General features: G+C 45.7%; 1 protein-coding gene across 3 annotated transcripts in view; it reads left to right on the forward strand.

Moving 5' to 3' along the window:
* Positions 1–12,355, forward strand: part of NCEH1 (neutral cholesterol ester hydrolase 1) — a 45,559-nt gene that overhangs the window by 17,482 nt on the left and 15,722 nt on the right. The window contains exon 1 of one of the 3 annotated variants that reach the window (XM_029616683.1): positions 1,714–2,031. The exons of 1 other annotated variant lie outside the window; for it this stretch is intronic. In XM_029616683.1, coding sequence (XP_029472543.1) covers positions 1,894–2,031 — 138 coding nt within the window. In that variant the 5' untranslated portion in view covers positions 1,714–1,893. Of the gene's footprint in view, positions 1–1,713; positions 2,032–11,409; positions 11,432–12,355 lie in introns of those variants that run through there. One more of the 3 variants, XM_029616685.1, reaches the window with a different exon arrangement.

Genomic DNA, 12,355 nt, shown 5'->3' on the forward strand with positions numbered 1-12,355 from the left:
ACCAAAATAGTGAGGGGTCTGCATCAAGTCATATGAAGTGAGACTGAAGGACCTGGATGTGTATTCCCTGGAGGACTGGAGAGATAGGGGAGATATGGTGCAGACCTTTAAATTCCTGAAAGGCATTAATGATGCACAAGAATAAAACCTTTTCCAATGGAAAGAAATCTGTAGAACTAGGGTCACGAATTGAAACTTTGAGGGGATAGGTACAGTGTTAGGAAATATTTCTCCAAGGGGGGTGGATGCATGGAATGCCTTTCTGGAAGAGGCAATGAAGTTCAAAAGAGTGCGGGATAAACACAGAGGATCCATAGCAGCTAAAGGATGGAAATGAAGAAAAGCAGAGCAGCAGTTATTACCCTAAACAAAATAAAAAAAACTTGCTAGGCAAACTGGATGGACTACTCGGGTCTTTTTCTGCTGTCACTTAATGTGTTAATCAGACTTGTGGTGGGCACAGGGCCAGCCAGTTGACTGGTTGGAAGGGGGACTGCAGTTCAGTCTGATCATTCATGGTCTAGGGATCTTCTTAGATACTTAGGAAAATTGTGGAATTTGGGTTTTTCGATATTTTGGCTGCAGGTCACATGGTATTCTCAAGGGTCGGCTTGCTATGCTTTTGGGAGTTGTTGAAACGTGCTGCACAGACAGCGCACAAGGGTGTTGGGCATATAACACTTTGGCCTATTTTGAAAAAAAATCCCCGGGGGCTGATATTTTCTTGCAATCCGCCCCTGAGTTGGATGCATGTGTTTGACACGCTAGACTAGCAACCCATGCCATGGCCAGTGCTAGCTTTTTTGCAGCCCTGTACAAACAATTACTATGCTGCAAAAAAAAAAAAAAAAAGCTCAGCTACCTTCAGCGATACAAGCTTTAAAATCTGACCCCACGACTCCCTTCCCCCAAACCCATAGCTGGTGCAAAAGTATTAGGTGCCCTAGGCAAACCTCATAGCCTTGCATAACACTCCCCTCCCCCCCCCCCCCCCGCTCTATTCCACATACACAGTTAAGAGTTATGCATTTATATTTTACATGAAAAATATCTAAGTACAATATTCAGAGGTAAAAAATAGTTTACATTATATTTACAATATTTACATGCAGTATTGTGATGCAAACCAGTAATCCCTGCATATGGTGTTAGGCCTATTGTGATGTGGGTTGGGTGTGGGCTCGAACCTCTGAAAGCCCGCATACATAAATGCCCCTAGCCTACCCTCCCCCCCCCCCCCCCCCTCTCCCTCCCCTACCCTCCCTCAATTCTCTACTCCTTGGTTTCATTATTATTGTTTATTTTGTTATATTTTGTTTTTGGATTGTTTGTTGTTTTTTCGTTAGTAACATCATATTGTTTCAATGTCATATTGTTATATTGTTATACTGTATCTCCCAACTGAGTTCATTGTAAACCGGCATGATGTGCTTCACGAATGTCTGTAAATAAAAGTTAATAAATAAAAAATAAATAAAATACACTTCCTATTAGGAAAATGCCTCACCTAAAAAGTGCCAAGCTAGAATTTTGCAAGGTTAGTGATCGGAAATGCATCACAGGAGACGAGAACAGGCAGGGCAATTCAAGCCAACACAACAGTCTATTAAAAAAAAAAAAAAAAAAATTGGTGGCCAATCCGAAGAGGGCGCTCGGTGACCAATCGAGATGTGCAGGGCACGGCCAATCAGGAAATGGCTTTTCAGGACAACCGGATGAGCTGGTTCGGCGGCTCCTTCGGGCAGGAAAGAGGCTTTAAATGTCTCTTGCTGGGCTGCCGGCGAGAGGGGTACGGGCTCACGAGGACCTGAAAGGCAGGCGGTCGCTGTGCCCTTCTTTGCCAGTGAGAGGGGGGGGAGCAGTGCCGGGGAGGGAAGGAAGACCAGCGAGACCATGAAGTGCGCGTGGATTCTGCTGTCTGCCTTGGTAGCCTTCGGCGCCTACTACGTTTACGCGCCTTTACCGAGCTCGATCTCGGAGCCCTGGAAGCTCATGTTCCTTGATGCCGTTTTCAGGGGCACACAGGATCTGGTAGGTCGTCGATTCTTTATTTTTAGTAATATTATTATTTGGATGGCTTCGATGGGCCAGTGGCTCTGTATCTGCCCTCATTGCACTCTCTTGCGTACTGTGAAACAAATGGAAACCCCCGTCATAAAACACACACAAAAAAAAAAAAAATCAGTTGCATTATTTTTCCCTGAATGGAATGCGCAGCGTTTGACATATTGCAGTTCTTTAATTTAATATTATTTTGATACTTGCACTAGAGTAAACTGGTTTAATTTTCTTTTTCTTTTTTTTTCCTTCCTTCCTGAAATGACAGTTCTACAGGAAAATGCAATGTTGATTTTATCATGATTCTTACAAAAAAAAAAAAAAAGCTTTAATAAAGGCAGTGTGCAGAATGGTAGAAATCAAATGGACTTACTGAAAATATGTTTAAGTAGGATTTCATTTCTACCACACCATAGGCTATCAAAATTGCGTTTGGTCCTAGCCTGGTGGGAAAAGAAAAGAGCAGCAAGCTTTCCCAGGCGGAGGAGTGAGGGCTCTGCTGGAGGTTTGCTTGCTGCACTCCTCGGGTCTCTCCTGAGACACCACCTTTTTTCCCCCCTTGTTTTTTTTTTTGTTGTTCCTCCTCCCACATTCAGCGGAGAAACGTTTTTAGTTGCACGGCCACCTGGCCTCCCTGCTGCTGCTCTCTTCGGGCACCTTTTTTATTTTCTCTCTGCCTGCAAGTTCCCCGCTGTCCTGCCCTACGGGAAGGTGAGAACATCTGGCTGTGTCTTTTTTTTTCCTTCCCTTCTGGGGAACGGTGCGGGCTGGGCTCTGCCCGGAGAGACTCGCAGCACAGGTTGGGTACGTTTTTGTCTGTGTCTGTCCTGCCTTTGTTCCCTTGTCTGTGTCTGTTTTTTCTTTGCTCCCCTCCCCAGTTGGGTTTACTGTGGCGAGTAGAGCCTGGTTTGGACTTTTTCTCCGAGACTAGGCTTTCCTTCCTTACCTTTCAAGCCTGAGTTAGGCTTTTTTCCCCCAGAGTTTAGGCTTTTCTTTTCCCAGCCCTTAAGCCTGAGTTGGGGCTTTTTTTTTCTCTTGAGTCTGAGCTCTTCTTTTTTTTTTTTTTTCTACCCGTCAAGCCAGAGTTTAGGCTTTTTCCCTGAGTTTGGGCCTCCCCCCCCTGCCCCTCAAGCCTGAGTTTAGGCTTTTTTTCTCCTAAGTTTGGGCTTTTCTTTTCTTGCCCCTCAAGACCTGCCAGTGTCCCCCTCCCCCAGTATTAACTGCGGATGAGGCAGAAGCCTTACTATTCATCTGAGTTAACCATAATCAGACATCCTGAGTACCCCTTGACATAAACTTATTCTCCTCCATGCGATCATGAAATTGCTCATGGTGGTAAACCAAGACCGTAATCCCTGCTGGCCACCAAAATCGCATCTGCATTGGCCAATAAAGGCCCATACTGAGATGCATCATGATGCCAGACGACACTTGCTAACCAAAGGAAGCATCTGATCCAATTATGTACAGTGTGTGGAACCTTCTTCTGAGTCCCTGGGAAATGTTCTACATCCCCTTTCTTCTTCTCCTTCCTCTGCCCCATACGGCTCTCCAACAATATTTGCGACACCAAATCTTAGACCTCAGGGACCTAGAAACATCCTCCCATAATTCAGTGACAGTTCCAATACCAGAGCCTCCTCCCTCTTATCTGCTGTCCCTAAACCCCCTGGAGACTTAGCTTGTGAAGCCGAGTCAGACGAGGAAGAAGAAGAGGTAGAAGATGAATCAGAAGAACTGGACCTATCCCACTTCTTCTTATACTTAGACTGCCAGGTTCTTGTGGCCTGGTTTGACCTCTGTTGGAAACAAGAAGCTGGGCTTGATGGACCCTTGGTCTGACCCAGCATGGCAATTTCTTATGTTATTAAGAACAATCAGCCGCCAACTCACCTTGCTGCATCGTAGGAGGGTCAGAACCCCAAGTAGCTTGGGTCAAAGGACACGAAGAGCTTGCCACAGCTGACACCTGGTCACACCGCAGTTTGCCCTCCCCCCGGTGATACCGGATCCTGTGAGGAAACAAAAGCAGCCGAAATGGCAGACCCAGCCACCCCACTCCCACCATAAGCTGATCGTGACTCAGTTGGTAAAGCTTCCCCCACCCAGAAAGTGCCGGATTGCAGGATGCCAATCCCCCTCACCCATGCTATCAGACTGTACACTGATGGACAATAACTAGGAGTACCTTCCCAGCCTCCCACCCTTGGGGGAAAAGAATCTACCCTGAAACCCCTCACCCATCCAAGGGGCCACAGAATCTTGATTCCCACAGGAAAATGCTGGCCAAAGCCCACAAGCCCCCATCCCCCAGTCACGTGAATACTCGCACAAGGGGGAAAAAAGGGTCTCTGCCATCTCTGACAGCAGCCCCAGCAAACCAAGGTGCCAGGCCCTGCAGTTCCAAAATGGCGCATCCTGATAGCACAGGAGCCAGCACCTCCCAAGCAACAGAACCCGACATGGTTCCCCTGCTCTCAGCAGTGGCCAGTCTGGCCCTGTGAGCTGAATCACTGCAAGCGGAGGACTGAAGCGTCCCAGATGCAGCATCCATCCTCCTGAACTCTCCTAATGGAGAAATACTGTCAAGACTGGATCCTGGAGCTCGGACTCAGCTGGTCTGACCCCCAGCTGCCATTGCACTCTCCCCTCACGAGGACATGGGAACGCTGCTCGCACACCCCTCTGACCCCCGGCCACACCCCCCAGAACGGCCACTGCCAATGGCCACCGCAGTAGCTGCCACATCACTATCGCCAGACACTCCGCTCCCTGCCCGTGCCTCCGACGCACCAACGGCCCCACCAGGATCGGCAGCACTCACTGGCGCAGCACCTATCGCATAAAAAAAAACACGGGCCCCTGCAGGCCAGTTAAAATCTGACAGGCTCCAACTCCGCAGCAAACTGATGGAGCAACCGCTCGTTGAATGGCTTTCCCTCGCCAAGCATCGCCACCGCCTCGGACTCCATATCAGCAAAGAAAAAGTTGCCTCTCCTCACTGAACAGACGATGAGGGCCCTACCACGCATAAAAAATGCTCCTAGCATCAGTGTGACGTGGCGTCTGAGAAGACAGCAGGCAAGTGAACCTATGGCCTGCTGACGTAAGACCCCCTTCCAACAGATTTCTCCCCATTTCCCTACTGCCCTAGAGACCAGCCACCAATCACATCCCCAACCAATAGATTTATTTTTTAAACTAATGCTAATAACCCTCTGCTCTAACCATCGAGGAGCATAAGAACATGCCATACTGGGTCAGACCAAGGGTCCATCAAGCCCAGCATCCTGTTTCCAACAGAGGCCAAAACCAGGCCATAAGAACCCAAAAACTAAGTCTATTCCATGTTACTGTTGCTAGTAATAGCAGTGAGTATTTTCTAAGTCAATTAATAGCAGGTAATGGACTTCTCCTCCAAGAACATCCAATCCTTTTTTAAACCCAGCTACACTAACTGCACTGACCACATCTTCTGGCAACAAATTCCAGAGTTGAGTTGAGTGAAAAAGAATTTTCTCCGATTAGTTTTAAATGTGCCCCATGCTAACTTCATGGAGTGCCCCCTAGTCTTTCTATTATCTGAAAGAGTAAATAACCAATCCACATCTACCTGTTCTAGACCTCTCATGATTTTAAACACCTGGTTTAAACTGGTCATAACAATTCCACCTCCCGTGAGCCACCCGAGGTAAGCCTGGCACCCACATTACCCTGGGAACCAGGTACAGGACCTGCCTGCCCTTCTAATACGAGAAATAAGGGATATTAAGGAATTCAGGAAAAGAATTATGACCTTATTTTTTTTTAAAGAAACTTCCCCCCCCCCCCCCCCCCCCCCCCCGAAGGCTGACAATTATAAGGCCCCTAAAGCTTAAACTACCTATGTCTACATATTTTTTAATTGTTGTCTGCTATTTTATTTGTAATGTGGATGTTTTGAACGCTAATCCGTGTTTGAACAGATACCTGGAGATGGGGAATATGTTTGGTATAAAAAAAAACAAAAAGTTAAATCTCATGCTTAAATGAGCAAATGGCATGGGCAGGGTCTAGTATGCTACTTATCCAGAATTTGGGGTGCTTCTTAGGAGCTTACTGCATTTTCCAGGAAGAGGACCTATTCCCCCACCCACCCACACACAAAAATAAAAGGTGGATCAACATTCTTTGTGGCCTCTGTTCTAGTCTCCATGTACTTCATGTGGCAAAATACCCATCTCTGCCTCCTCCCCCTCAAGCACTCCTCAAATTGAAAACTGAAACAATCTAATTTCACATGCACTGCTTCAATTGTATGCAAATATCTCCTGCATATTTGGTGTGGATATCCTGAAGATCTGGCCTGTTCGTGGCACTCGAGGACTAGAGTTCGCCGTCCCTGCTCCTAATCTGTAACAACTCCCCGCATGATCCTTAACAAGTGTTGGGCAGGCATAAATGGGGTTTTTTTTTGTTTCTTTTTTGGTAGCTTTGCTTCGTTTTTCACTGTTTCCACTTTTCTTTCCACCAAAACCTGTCTTACCCGGGCTAAGGTACCATGAGCCTTTGTTGGCAGCTTTCCAGTGTTTTTGGTTTTTTTTTTTTTGGGGGGGGGGGGTTCTTCCCATCTTCAGCCGCCTGTCCTGCTCGGCGCAGAAGCAGTCCTCTAAGTGGTATGGGCCCATGGCTCTCTGTGCTCCAGCAGGAGAACCCTTTGTGCCAGCGAGCCAGGTGTGGCTGTGACCCAGGCACTGGGAACATGCAGCACCCTCTGTTCTGGCTAGCATGAGGCGGCAAACCTGGGAATCCAACCTGAGTCTCCTACACACACCCATCGAGCTGACCCAGTTTAGCTTTGTTGGAAACCTAACTTTCAGATCCTGCTTCTAGAACAGATTAGGAGTGAGAGACAAATGCATACTTTTTGTTCATTGCAGCATAAGATTTCTTTCCCACGCTCCTAAAAAAAAAAATGTAGGGGCAAGCTCTTTTTTTTTTTTTTTTTTTAGATGGATCCAAAGACCTAGTGAATATTTTTCTAGCGAGTTGGAATTCACTACAAGATGGACCCACACGGGCCAATGCAATATCGTGCACTGAGCCTAGCGCACGGGTTAAACAAGCGCTTGGACGCGCGTTATGGACACATGTCCATAACCCCCAGTGCAGTAAGGGGATCAGTGCATCCAAACTCGTGCATAGCTAATAGCGCTTATCATGTGTAAATTCCACGTAGATGAGGCTATTAGCTATTACCCCACGATACAAAAAAAATATCCCCATGCACCCAAGGCACACTTCTTAACCCATCAGATTTTATGCCTGCTCGGAGCAGTCCTAAAGTCTTCCAGTGCGTCAAGGGCTCAAATTAAAAACAAATAAACTGCTTTTCTGTGATTCCTCCTGCTTAGTATCATCGTGAAACTAAGTAGGAAGACCCACAGCATGCAGCACGATGCCAAAAAAGTCTTGATGTAAAAAAAACAAAAAGTTTTCAGGGCGCACAGTATACATGCTCAGGGGCGTGACTATTCTGCGTGCGTATTGTGCCAGTAAATTTAGCTGCTGCAGGATAAAACACAAGCTCATAAATTGGGCTGTAACCACAGTGTCAATATGAAGTACCACCCGGAAGAGAAGAAAGGGGTTAAATTACAACAGTAATACGAAGTGTTGCCCAGAAGTGAAGAGACATATACAGGGAAGTCTGCCATATGAAGAAATATTCAGGAGGTTTAAACCATTGTATAGTCATGTTTCAGGATTTTAGTGTGGCTCACTATCTTTCTGTATTTTTGTGTGCTGTTTTTAGGGTATGGATGTGTGAGTGTATGTGTATTTTAGGACACATTTCCAAAATTATTTAAAGCGTTGTGACAAACTGTACTTTTCTCATATTTATGTGAAAAAAAAAAAAACCCACTCGGCACGTGTGCGCCAACCCTGCCATACCATAGCAGCAGCATCTCCGAGGACTCAAAACAGCAGCAGCCCTACCTTTCCTAACGAGCAGCCACCCACCTCTCCCGGGCTCACGATGCAATATGGTGATGAGCCGCCACGTAAAAAAGGAGGTGCTAGGGGAAACTGTGCGAACCTAGTTCCTCCTCTGCATCGAGTGCCCAGGAGACGTGGCTGTCGGTGCAGGTTAAGAAAACCGATGTTCAATAAGAGCGTCCATTTTATCCGACTGCCGGCACAAAGAACATGCGCAATATACACGGCCTAGACAGTGGATGTTGGGTGTCCAGAATATTTTTTTTTTTCCAAGATTTTATTTTTTGCTCGACTGCTGCTTGCTGTGATTTCTCATGTTTTATATCATGACAGATACTAATAGGAGGAACCACAGAAAGCAGGAATTTTTTTAATTTTTTTTTGGTAGAGTCTTTGACTGTGGCATGCCTTAACGCCAGCTCCCGGGCTGGCGTTAAATTAGCCGCGTTACAGTGGGCGCATTGAACACGCAGGAATTTTTTTAAATCGGGCAGTAATAGCTATTTAGCCTCATCTACATGGAATTTACACATGATGAATGGTATTAGCTGGTTTGGTCGCACATTTTGGACGCGCTAATCCCAATGTTGCATTTGGGCGTAAGTGTAGCGAGCCCATCCGCATGTTTAACGGCGCGCTGACCCTGAGCATCTGATGTTGCATCGGCCTGAAAGTTTGCCCAATTTTAACAGCCGTTTATTCTAGATGCTTGTCACAAAGCTTACGGTTCAAAATATTTCTCGGTCAGATGAGAATGCTGTCGTGCTTGCTGCCTGAATAACTGCTGATTATGAAACACCCATCAAGCAAAAACTTTAAAGCAACATTGCGCAATCTCATCGTTGGTCCCTCCCGACACAGCCCCTTGGCGAAACACGATTATGTCTAGGAACTGAGAAATATTTTGAACTATAATCTTTGAAAAAAGCCATTAGCCATTTCCCCTTCCCCAGCGCAGAAATGCGTGTAGGCTTTCCTCCTGTTTCTTAATGCTTTTAAGAAGATACTTTTAAACAGCGAGCTAAATCCCCGGAAGACTTTGTACCGTGAATAGAGAGCTATGGATCAGAACAGGCTCCGGTGATTGAGTAGGGATCAATGTATTGCATATAATTTAAATACAAAGATTGCATAAAGGCATGACGCTGTATCACCATTTTGTTCCCTTCATTCCTGAGACATTCTGGCAACAATGAGCTGATAAAGAGCTGGGATGGCCCCCAAGATAACATCTGGTGTCTGTGGGGACATCAAAGACTAAGGCATTTGGGGTCATTTAACACCTGGAAAGACCAGTGCCGATACCATTGAGCTGATAATGTAGAAGACACCAAATGTCTTAACTCCAAATGGGCGATCAAAAGGCTAGTATTGAAATACCTTCCTGGATAAAGTGCAAATTGAAACACCTAACTTGCAGAGGGATATATAAGGCCTAGCATTTGCTTATTTTAGTTGGATGAGCTGAAAGGAACAGAGTGAGTCGTTTTTTCAGAGTCCCTGGCCCTGTGTCTTCCAGGTTTCCAAGAACACTGGCTTCTATAGAGGGAAGACATAAGGGAGGTATTCTTTGCTGTCCTTTGTTTAATGTTCTGTCTTTATTTCTGTCTGTCTGTTTACCTGTATTGATTTATGTACAGCTTGTGATACTGTATTCAATGTTGATATTATTTTGCTGATTTATTATCCATATATTTGCAACATTTAGTAGACTAACATGGGTTTTTGTTTTTTTTTGGGGGGGGGGGGGGGGGAGTTTCTTTGCTTTACCAGATTATGTGTAGAGTGTTCTATGACATAATATAAAGAATACTATGCTTGGGATTTTTGTGAACAAATCATAAACCGTGTGTGTGGGGAGACACCCAGATATGTATGGTGCACTGTTTTTGGTCCTTTCCCTCATCGGAAAAGGGTGAGTTATGGGGACCTCCCAGAGATTTGACTGGCTGGAGTAGCCAGCCTGCGGACTAGCAGGCCTGGGGACCCTTCCAAATTGGGAGTAGGCCCTACATGGGCTCTCCCCCCCCCCCCCCCCCCCCCCAAGCAGGAGGTGAGGATTTCCCCCCCCCCGAGAGAGGAGGAGAAGTCATTTCTCCCTTGGAGGAAGTGAGCCAGGAGTTCAGAAGGCACGGCGAGTCCCCGGAGCGGAGTTTCCCCCCCCCCTCCCGGGATTATCTCTCACAGTGCAGTTGGACCGGGGAACCTGCACTGGGAGGGAGGTTGGGTGGAATTCGGATTTGAAAGTCAAAGACCAGAGGAGTGCAAGTAGATCATGTGCCCTTTGGATGTGAATTTTTTGGTATGGGTCTGCTAATAGGTGAACCTCGTTTCCTTAGACAGGGTCGGGATTTGTGGCACAACTTAAGAGGAATCTGGCAGTTCAGATTATCCCTTATAGTCGGCGCAGGATGAAGCGCCTAGTGGGAAGATCAAAAGGAGTGTCATGTGAAGGCTGAGGCTGTCTCCACATGCCTCTCATGTGTTATGTGCTTGAAGGAGACTTGGTGATTATGACAGCTTGATCCCAGGAGCTCTGCTTCACATCCTATGTAGGTAGCTTCACTGGCTGGGTTCTCCAGAAATAGTTACTTGTTTGAATTTGCAACGCCGTGTCTGCTGCACTTGATTTAACCAGCACTACAGGAACCATCTTCCAGAGTCGACTGGGGGAGCGGGCAAAGTCTCTCTTACCAGCTGGAGAAAAGGCGGGTAAAGGACACCCTGCTTTCTCGATAAAGGTCCCCCTGACCCTAATAGAACCCCCAGAGAAATCTGGAAAGAAGAAGCCCGAATAGTGAGGCCCTTCCATCCTCTTGTGTTCTCTGTGGTTATGCGTGATTTCTGTGTATGCTAAACCTGTAATTTTATGCACGTTTTTTAGGGTAGCATGCTAAACTCTTAGCAGTCCATCAGCTTATAGCGTGAGGAGTTAACTTAGTTTTCACCATGTGAGGCAAGAAAATATGAGGTAAAGTTTAGCTCACGTTTGTTTATTTATTTTCAGGCTCGCATTTTTATTCCCCCAGCCTCTGAGCGACGTTTTGATGTTACCACATACAGTATGCAATCTACTGAACTTTCACCTACTTCTGTCTGTGGGTTTGGTTTTTGTTTTTTTTTTTTGGAGCTTGTCCATGTCCTTCATGAGTAACTCCTACAGTAACCTCCTAGTCTCTCTCTCTCTCACATGTAGAAATGAATTTTTTTTTCCCCAGGGGGCCTTCAGCATTTGCAGCATGGCTGTTATCAGGTGAAATGTGGTTCCCCCCCACCCACTGGCAAGTTGATTGATCTGTTTTGTTTTGGATTTTTGTTTTTTCCTTAGCAGCATCAGCACCGCATGATTTTGCCAGCAGATTCTTCTGCTGTAACGTGAACGCTGCTTGTGCAGGTTTGTGTTCCATGCAACGTGTCTTTAACCAGTGTTAACCCTCTTTTCTTTGTGTAAATTGTTGACCATAATCTGTGTTTTTATGAAACATATTTTGCCAAAAAGTGAGAGAAATTTTTACCATCTGTGTCCAGGCCTAGTCGCTCCCACAGCCAGTCGGGTTTTCAGAATATCTACTAGGCATCTGCATTAGTTTCAAATGAAGTTGAAAAACAAAACGAATAAGGGCCAATTTGTTTATTTCTGGGGATCCCAAAACAAAATAAGTCCCCCCTCCCCCCCCCCCCAAATTAAATGAATCCTATTTTTCATTCATTTGAAATAGAATGAGTTCTATAAGCCATTATAATCAATGGACTCATAGGAAAGCAACAAGGGCATGTGTACAGTTAGAAATTGATATAGCGTAGAGCAGGCTAGTGTCAGCAGAGAAGGCTAGGATGGGCATGTTAAAGAGAGAGGAGCGGAATGACTTTTTATAGCAAAGAAATTTGCCAGTCTGACTTATTGCTGCAAACTGAGCATATCTGAGATTTGCTCTACATTGTTCCTGAAGCTATTGTATGAAAGTATAGCCCTAAGCTCTCTGCGTTCTTACTGCTCAATTACAAGATAAATGTATACTTTTGTAAACCGTTATGATGGCTCAACCGAATAACGGTATATAAAACTCAAATAAATAAAGTTGGGTTTTTTTTTGCTACGGCATATTTTATAGTCTGTGCCAGCAATATCTGTATCTCCATAGCAGATTTGTGTTACTTCCCTTTCAGTTGCTGTTCTGTTTCTCCTTTATGGTGATTGAAACCTTTGGTACACTTAAGATTATTCAGTTATTCTCTGTTTGCCTGGCAGTGGGCCTAAGTGAACAGTGAGGGCAGGACAGAGAGTGCAGCATAGCAGGCTGTGTTGTGAAGTCTTTCT

The sequence above is a fragment of the Rhinatrema bivittatum genome, chromosome 9 (assembly GCF_901001135.1).
Source record: "Rhinatrema bivittatum chromosome 9, aRhiBiv1.1, whole genome shotgun sequence".
NCBI lineage: Eukaryota > Metazoa > Chordata > Amphibia > Gymnophiona > Rhinatrematidae > Rhinatrema > Rhinatrema bivittatum.